The sequence below is a fragment of the Crassostrea angulata genome, chromosome 8 (genome assembly GCF_025612915.1).
Source record: "Crassostrea angulata isolate pt1a10 chromosome 8, ASM2561291v2, whole genome shotgun sequence".
NCBI lineage: Eukaryota > Metazoa > Mollusca > Bivalvia > Ostreida > Ostreidae > Magallana > Magallana angulata.
This window is the reverse complement of record NC_069118.1, coordinates 40,036,181-40,046,250: the sequence shown is the minus strand read 5'-3', so window position 1 is coordinate 40,046,250 and position 10,070 is coordinate 40,036,181. Positions and strand designations below refer to the sequence as shown.

Sequence of the window (10,070 nt, the reverse complement as noted above, 5' to 3'; positions counted from 1 at the left end):
AGAATCTACTATTTGTTGATGAGCTTCCCTCTTCTTGTGGCGGTAACTGCACATGCAACGCCTCAACAAGTGGTGACTAGATATAACAACTACAAGGCGATATGTAATGGAATGGGTTATGAAAATGTGCGCTGCAAAGGTTTGGAAAACATTTCAGTTTTAAAGTTTGATTTTAGGATTAATTAAAAATATGGTATTATGAATATTCAGGGTTCTCCATGACCTTTATGACCATGTAATAAGCGTCTTGGAAACTCTTTTTTGTCCAACAGCAAAATTTCGCTATACAACTGACCGGGTACACAGCTTATTCTGGGTTTTTTTAATTGAACGCTGCAAAGTACATGTACGTAATAAGATTTATTCGTTGCCACTTCCCGTTTAACAAAAGTATTTATTGTTGAATTTTTAGCTCAGCCAATAACACGTAAAAGTTGTTGAAAGTCACTTCTGAGCAAACTTTACCCAACATGCACAATAGTACAAATTATTTAATAATATACGTAAAAGTCTAAAAGCTGGTGTTTAAAATTCATATTAAGACTTATGACATCGATCTTTAACTGCTAATTTTAATATTTCCATTTATTCTCTTAATTCCGTAACAATATTTTATTTCTAATCCTAAAACAGATCCGATTGCTTTCCAATCTTCACTTACCAAGACATTGCAAAACTTGAAGAACCAGGAGACTGTGATCTTTGATAAAGTTTCATTAAACGAAGGAAGCGCTTACGACAATATCTCCGGAATATTTACAGCACCTTTGGACGGAATCTTTTCCTTTACATGGACAATATTAACAACAGCTGGAAAATATTTCGTCACTGAAATTGTGCTGAATGGCCAAAAAGTTGCATTAAATCAAACCGATGGAAGGGGTCACGATGGATATCCTATGTCAACCTCACATGCTAACATCAAAATGAAGAAAGGCGATAAGGTCTGGATCAGGACCAATGGTACCTCTGGGCAGCATGCCCATGGAGGTTGGTGTTACTTTTCTGGAGCAAAATTGTAGCACATCTTTAACGATACCAAAATAAAGCATATGAAGCTTAACACTTACAATTGTTTTGTATTTTTTAAATGCAAGATATAGTCTTATAATGCACAGACATTTGTGTGCCGACCAAATTGTATAAGAAACAATATATTTTAAACTTGTATCAATTGAACCATTTGAGCTAATTTGTAATTTAAAAATCTACAAAACCAACTCAAAAAAGAAAATATGCAAGTTCTTTAAATAAAAAGTTTAAACAAATGGTTTTTATATAAATGACAAGAACTGACGAATAAATGACACAACGTTACATAGATTATGTTGGGAATTTAATAATCAATTCATAATCTAGCTCAAAAATGTATGCACTGTAACTTTTGAGGGAGGAGAAACAGTTTTGTAAAAGTATGAATTATACAATCAACAGAACTGTTCAGTGTTCACACAACATAATGTATTTACTATATGAAATAAGCATATCTATTCGTCTTGTCGTCGGGGTGAAAGATTTCCAATTAACTTTTAAATAGTCAAGAACGATGCATTTACCTCTGGTTGTGACTCTAGACAGTGATCTTTGCTGAATATCACAAATACATCCGGTTTTGTTGAACAATCGGTCAGAGCATTTCGGTGGTTTAAGTTGCCGATTGAAATGACGTTACCCTTACAGATGAGAACAATTATATAAAATTAGCGGCAATGTCGAAAATAAAATTAACAGCAGATTTTAAGAAAGTGCAATGTATCAACGAATCTGGCTGTTTTCTAAATGATCATTTTATTTCATCATATTTAGTGTTTTTCTTTTTATTAACTTACTGCAAAACAATTGTCACTTAAGCATGTGCAGAGAAAAACCAATTTTATATTTTGACATCTCGGCACGTGCAGGTAATTTCAATCGCTGTAGTCTTATCTTATTTTTGCTATTGATTAAAAGACATTTTAGTTACAAAATGTGAAACATTATATAAATAGTGCCTGTTTGGGAGGGTAACAGTTGAAATTGACACCCCGAGGAAACCATTGTCAGCCAACGCGATAACTGTGTTACCAAACAGGCACTATTTATATAATTATACTGAATGTCTGAATTTTAGAGATTGTTTACTGCTTTTATATAAAAATGACGTGAATTCCACGGAAAACCGTACGCGCATAATTTACGCACAAGCCATGTAACATTTCGTTTTGTTATACTTTCATGTTAAATACTGAAATCTGATTGGTTTAGACGCAGTTCATAATCCGTTCTATTACCCTCAGCGTTAGCAACGCACTTAGCAACGGGTAACATTAAAAATTGTTACATGCGCGAAAATTATGCTTGTACGGTTCGCCGTAAAATTCACGTTATTCCTATATATTTGCATATCTATTGTTCTTTCCCACTATATGCCCATACCGAGGAGCTGCATTTATTATTCTATAAACGCAATTGCTCTGACTGTATGCGCAATTGCTCCCCAAATACCCACATTGTGATTACACAACAATTGATAAACGCCTTTTACTTGTATATATATACAATATTTTTAATAACAAAATAATGTAGTGTTCATATAAATCATCTAAAATATTAAATGCAATACAATTAATTTTACTATTTTTTTTACTTATTTCTATTTAGTTACGAATGTTTTTTATTATTGTATAATAAAAACATATCCATACTAAACTAAAGTGTTCGATTTTTATATTTATTTGTACAAAATTTAATGTACAAGGAAAGATAACTCTTTCTAAAGGGAAAGATAACTCTTCCTAAATCGGAAAGCGTAGTAATATTTCAAACTTGCACTACTTTTAGGGGAAATCCGCAATCTATTTTTGTTTTATTGCCATCGTAGGCAATACACATAAGAAATAAACACTTTTAAAACATGTAAACAATTTATTTTATTGAATTAGTTAAATAAATAAACAAAATATTTCATGATTATCTTTGTTGAATATTAAATAGTCCTGTAAATATAGTACAATATCCGGGTCTCTGACTCTTTGATCGTCTGCTTTGATCGTGCCGCTATGCAATGCACAGGAGCTGAGAGGGAATTTGGAAACTTTCAAATGAATCCTAACGACGAGGTTCCAACGGAAATTTCTAACAGTGATGAGGAACTGTTAAATAGCTTTGACCCAACCGTTCCTGAATTGAAGAAAATGGAAAAAGAAGTTAAAAAACCTGCATATTCTGAACTACCCCAACCAGAAACCCCTGTGGAAGACATAAAAAACAGAAGATTCAAAAATGTAACAGAGGAGCAACTAAAAAATTATCACGACTCTCATCAGTCATCCTCAACAAAGAAAAACACAGTGTGGGGGATGAAAATTTTTCAAGGTAATAATTTACATCTTTTGAAAAGCTAATTGGATAAATAAATAAATAAATAAATAATGAGTGAGTGAGTGAGTGAATGAATGGAAATAAATAAATAATGAGTGAGTGAATGAATGGAAATAATTTAAAAAAAAATGCAAATCTTATTTTGAAAAATTAGAAATGATAAAAATTATTTAGATTAACAAATTCTAAGGTGTTTTTTTTCTCACTTGTTAGATTGGAACATGGAAACATATGGGGAATACCTAGACACATATATAGTGTCAGCTGTCAGTCTTGGAGAAATCTTGATGAAATTTTATTGTGAAGCGGTTCCTCAAAAGAAAGCAGGTGGAAATGCCTCCACTGATGTATATCATAAAAATTCTCTAATTAATATAAGAGGAGCTATAAACCGCCATCTTCAAGATATCAATAGAAATATTGACATAGTGAGGGACAAAGAATTTAAAATGGCTAATCGAGCACTTGATGGTTTGTTGAAAGAAAGAATGAGGTCCGGAACTTCCCTCCCCACAAATCACAAAGAAATCATAGAACCAGCTGACCTTCAAAAAATGTTCACTTACTTGAAAAAGGGCTCCTCTTCTCCAGTCATTCTGAGACACGCTGTTTGGTTCCTCACATCAATTCATTTCTTGTCAAGGGGGCTGGAATTGCACCACCAACTCAACTTAAAGTCTTTTGAATTTAAAAATGATGAAAATGGGGAATACGTAACTTTATCACACGACACACAGCAGAAAAATTTCCAAGGTGGAATCAGAAGTGCAGAAGCACCATCCGACAAGAGGATGTATGCTGATGATACAGAATGCTGTCCGGTTAAAATGTTAAAACTATTATTAGAAAAGACCCCCTCTGATGCCACATCACTGTTCAACCAGTATGATAAAGCTGCCCTGGCCAATTCAGAAAGAGCAGTTTGGTTCACATCCAAGCCATTATCCAAACGCACCTTTCAGAATTTTTTACCTGAAATTTGCAAAAATGCTGGTGTTGAAAAGAGGTACACGCCACACTGCATCCGCGCCACAACTATTCAACATCTTAATGACTCGGGATGGGAAGCACGTCATATTATGTTTTTATCAGGCCACAGAAACGAATCTTCATTACGATCCTACAGCAGGACTGTCTCAACTTCTCAAAAAAGAGCCCTAAGTACGACATTATCTTCACTGAAGACACAAACCTCGTCAGCAACCATGTGCGATGCGCAACATGCTGTAGTTCCTCGCCCTGCTATCCAAAATGAACTTATTCCCGTAGAAACCACCACTGCCACATCTGTTTCGTCCCAAATGTCATATCAGCTGTCCATGCAGTCGGTCACACAAACTCCTGGATTTTTCGCAAGTTCAACATTTACAAATTGTAACTTTCATTTCAAATGAAGGTGTTTACATCCGGTTGGCAGTCATGCGCAGATAACGACGCGTGAAAATATAGTTCTCAATTTCACATTTAAAATATTCCTTATATTAACATTTCAAGGGAGATACTGTTTCATCGTATCATTTTTTATATTAACAAATATAGTTTTGACTATCTATGTGAGTTAAAAAATTAAAAAAATACATTACAGTCTGAACGTTTTGTTTAGTTGCAGTATCTAAATGTCAAGGTCTAATACAGGGGATCTCCAAGGGGTAAAATGCAAATATAAGAAATAAACAACGATTATTTAGTGAACATGGCGTTATGAATAGCAATTGCTCTGCTGGCATATTTACCATGATGCGCTAGCGCGCATCATGGAATATGCCAGCAGAGCAATTGCTATTCATAACGCCATGTTCACTAAATAACGTTGTTTATTTCTTAAGTAAAAGCAGTTAAGTTTTCTTTAGAATTAAGACATTCAGTATAACAAAATAAATAGTCCTGTTTGGGAGGATAACAGTTGAAATTGACACCCCTCGAAAACCATTGTCAACCTCCGCTTCGCGCCGGTTGACAATGGTTTTCTCGGGGTGTCAATTTCAACAGTTACCCTCCCAAACAGGCACTATTTATATAGTGTTACCCGTTGCTAAGTGTGTTGCTAACGCTGAGGGTAATAGAACGGATTATCAACTGGGTCTAAACCAATCAGATTTCAGTATTTAACATGAAGGTATAATAATAAAATTATATAATTTTATTTCGTGAATTTTCAAGTCATTCTATTTATCAGGGTAAACACCTACTTCAAAGGTTTTATGAGTGTTTGTGATGTTAATAAGTTTGAACACAAAAACTATTTTAAAATGAAAAAAAATTAATCGAAAGAGAAAAACGGCGAGCTATTTTATTTTTCATGTACACAGAAATGTAAAGCAATCTTAGCAAATGACTGTATAGCGTAATTAGGTTGAAATACGATATTCTGACGTTGAATTGGGTTCATATAAATATGTTGAAACTTCTCACAAGCCATGCAACGTAAATGCTGTTTAAAAAACAATCATGATTTGGTACGTTTGTTTTCTTCATTTCTTTTTTTCCTTTTTTCTTTCTCCCACAATTTCTGTCTTTCATTCTATTTCTATGTCTTTTTCTTTTCCTATATGTCTCTTTGTGTCTTTTTCTCTCACTTTCTCTCTCTCTCTCTCTCTCTCTCTCTCTCTCTCTCTCTCTCTCTCTCTCTCTCTCTCTCTCTCGTTTACTATGAAATGCAATTTACCGGTAAATATTGTTTTCGACTGTCCAAATTTTGGAGGTGAGCGTTTCTCTTTTTGTGATAAGAACTGCCAATAAAACTCAACAACAGGTGTTGACTACATTCAACAACTACAAACCGATTTGCAATGGACTTGGCTATGAATAGTTGGAACGCAAAGGTTTAAAAACATCTCATATACATGTTTGAATTAACGTGTTAAATTTTTAAATAGCTATAAGAATCCGGAATTAAATTCAGTCAAAACAATGACTGCTTACTGAAATCTACATTATACCAATTTCATAAAGTATCAAAACAGACCAATCTTCACTCACCAAGACTATGGAAAATATGAAACACAAGGGAACTGTTCTCTTTGACAACGTTTCGTTGAACGAGGTAAAAGCTTACGACAGAACAACTGCAATATTTTCAGCGCCGTCTGATGGAATCTACTCTTTCCCTGGGCAACATGAACAAAAGGAGGCAAACGTTTTATAACTGAAATTGTACATAATGGTCATCGAACTGCATTAAATCATAATGATGGAAAAGGTCTCGAAACATTTTCAATATTATCTTCTCATGCAACCATCAAAATGAAGAAAGGTTAATTAGTGTGGATACAAATAAATGGAAACCATATGTAAACGATTTATGTTGAAAATCATAGCAATTTCTCTGGAGTGAAACTCTAGCACTGGTATATTTCTAAAGTTCAATAAAATATTGATTAACTGTTGAAAAAAATAAAACTTGCTTTCAAAACCTTTAGATCATTTAAACTTAAGTTGTTTTTTATACGACGGGTGTATTAAATACTAGCAGTACTGTGACATTTTTCAAACAAAAAAAAACAAGAGTTTCCGAGTCAAAAGGAAGCACAAATTCTCTTCAATTAAACAAAAACAAAGATGTTGTGTTATTTCGATAAAATTTCGATTCGTTTAGATAAGATTCACCTATCAATAATTGATGGATAGGTGGTAGTTTTATTTGACATCCAGTAAATATATTCTTTCCTTGCAAACAAAATACATGGAAGAACTATGCCTTTTAGTACCCTTTAATACTGAATTTTTGAATGTTTATCAAATAACTAATTGTATTGATGTAAGAAGCAGTCATTGATTGGATTCAGATTTTGGATTTGTTACTTAAAGATAACCGCCATATGACATAAAAATTGACTGCTTCAAAATAAACGTGTGTTTTATAAAGAAGAAATACTATGACAAATATATTCATGTAAATAGATTAAACAATTTGATAAAGAGAAAAAAATATGATAATTTTGGAATTCACCATTTCCGAGTTCCAAGTTTGGGATTAATGGTTAAAGATACATTTAAAGATTCCGAAGGTTTCATCTGTAAAACAACATTTTACCCAATTAGTGAAAAATTTTGATTGAATGAATAACAGACTCGTCGTGGAAGTACTTAAGACCCCAATTAATTGTAATGCATTTGTAGATTCTTGGGAAAATGATTACATCTAAAAAAAAAAAATGCATCTACTGGCAATTAAAGAAATCAAAGAGACTGTGTTACTTCATTGCATGCAAACATCAAAATCAAGAAAGGCGAAAAGTGTTGATCAGACCCTCTGAAATCTGGGAAAGGTGCTTTGTGTGCTTTTTTTCTGGATCTAAATTGTAGATTTCTTAAGATATACATGTTAATATCAATGAGCATTTTAATTTTAATGAAACATTTGATTTAGAAATACATTCTACACAGTTTTATTTGCTTAAACTTACAAATTAGTTCTTTGGTATTTAATGCAGTTATAAATATTACTTTTCTCAGAAGCATTTGGGTATAAACGTGGTTAGGTCATATAATTCTTAAAACAGAGATCGTTTCGTTCAACGTCGTATGATATTTATAACTTATATTTTACCCTCTCTTTCCTCTCTCTCTCTCTCTCTCTCTCTCTCTCTCTCTCTCTCTTTCAAAAAACACGCTAAATATATTCATTTCCGATTAGTAATAGAAGAAACAGTTTACTATTATCCTTACAAAAATACGACAGTCTATACAGGGTTGACTCCTTATCAAAGTAATTGCTTTATTACAAAATCATTCATTAATTATTCACACAAGTACGAAGTAAAACGATGCACAATATAATCGTTATTTTTATATTTTTAAAATATTTTTTTTTTACTTAATAAACACAGAACTTCTGATCAACGGTTTCAGAAAAAACAGATTTAATATTTTGATAAAAATGCGTATATATTTGCAGATTTGTTTTTCAATTAAGGTGTACTTCATTTTTTGAAGTGCGTACAAGAACCGTTGATACATTTCATAACAACGCATTTGACAGATCTGAAGTTTGAGTTTAAACTCACCTTAAACATTTAACTCGTTCATGTATTCTTTGTTTGCAAATCTCCTCTTGAACAAGATATACAACGTGATGAATTATACCTGTAAGCAAATCCACTCCAACAAGGGCGCCTGTAAAACGCGAAACGAAATCGAACTGAAACGAAACAAAGCCGAACAAAACGAAACGAAACCAATCGAAACGAAATGAAACGGAATTTAAACAAAACTAATATCAATGCCTTAAAACTTATCAGTGACATCACATAGCAAAGTGTATACGCAAGTTTGGGAGAGAGAGAAAGAAAGAAAGAAAGAAAGAAAGAGATATGATTATGATGATGATGATGATACTAAAGGAGACATTCTAACAGCAATTTGATTTTAAATATTGTAAAAATGAAAACGATCGGATACAATGTGATTTAGAGCATACTGGTTGGTTATCAGTTTCTAACATATTATAAGAATCGTTTTAATATGTATACTAGCATGAATTCGGACGTCGTAATTAGAGAAAATTAACTTGCATTATAAGGAGGTTTTTTACCCGTGTATAACCTTAAATCAAACATAATCCCCTCTTTCTCTTCCTTTCACACGCACGCACATTGTATTTGATTCATTTTTACAATATTTCATATCAATATTAAAAAAATCGTGTGGTTGGAATGTCTTCGTTAATACTGTAAACGTACTATATTTAGGATGTACGATATTTGGCGGAATATAATTATTCAACAAGTAAGCATGGATTAGATTTTAAATGAGCACATTTCTGAATTTACCTTTTTATATACTTACATATATATATTTTACATTTGGTAATGTACTTGATTTTGCGGACGCCGTTTTCCACCAAAAACGAAAAATAAAATACACAGCCAAAGGACTAAAGACAGTTTTTAAATACGTTTACAGTATAATAATCCTCTCTTTCTCTCTCCCTCTCTCTCTCCCTCTCTCTCTCTCTCTATCTCTCGATCGATCGATCGAAACTTGAGTGCGTGCAAAAAGATATGGATAACTATACTACTACTAGACTTTGACCCGTGCGTGCACGGGTTGACATTGCATATGATATCGGACATTTACAAAATAGATACATCGACACACCTTTACTATTGTTGACATTTACATAACCAAGCTTTAAGCCTACAATAATGCTATTAACTTCACTACACTCTGCTTAGTTAAAATAATCTGTGTCTCGGGACAGGCCTTCACCACTATTAAAATGCCTCCCATATGCATTTACCCGTAATGTAGCAAAACATAACAGAAACCGTTTTTTCTTTTACGAACAGAATATATTGCAAATTTCTAATGCTGAGAATTTACACGTAATTGTATTATCGTTTCTGAGTTTATCCATGCAAATGTGATATTGTGGAAACATAAACTAATAAAGAGCCTCCAGAGAATGTAATGCGGTGCGCAAGATTGTAAAATCCAAAAATCCAGATGATTTCCGGATTTTTTAAAGGAATTTTCGTTGGTTATAAATTAGCGAAGCTTGATTTAGAAAAAAATAAAAACAAACTGGTAGTCTCTAAGTACTAATGATGTTTAATATATATAAAACAAAAGACAATACTCCTCCGATTTCTCGGTATTAAAGCCCAAAAATTCGAGTCTTATTTTATATTGTAGTATAGCTCAGGTGAGCTAAAAAAGAAGTGTCTACTTTAATCTAAATTTAGTTCCTGAATGCTTATTACTTCCTT

General features: G+C 32.9%; 2 protein-coding genes across 2 annotated transcripts; both read left to right on the top strand.

The window, feature by feature from the left end:
* On the top strand, positions 1–1,059 carry LOC128159280 (complement C1q tumor necrosis factor-related protein 3-like). The gene is made up of 2 exons (XM_052822343.1): positions 1–139; positions 634–1,059. Exons 1-2 carry the CDS (start codon positions 19–21, stop codon positions 1,020–1,022), a joined length of 510 nt encoding a protein of 169 aa, XP_052678303.1. The 5' UTR covers positions 1–18; the 3' UTR covers positions 1,023–1,059.
* A 1,979-nt stretch (positions 1,060–3,038) lies between these two features.
* LOC128160952 (uncharacterized) lies at positions 3,039–4,615 on the top strand. The gene is made up of 3 exons (XM_052824235.1): positions 3,039–3,354; positions 3,574–4,366; positions 4,453–4,615. Exons 1-3 carry the CDS (start codon positions 3,039–3,041, stop codon positions 4,613–4,615), a joined length of 1,272 nt encoding a protein of 423 aa, XP_052680195.1.
* The last annotated feature ends 5,455 nt before the right edge of the window (positions 4,616–10,070 follow it).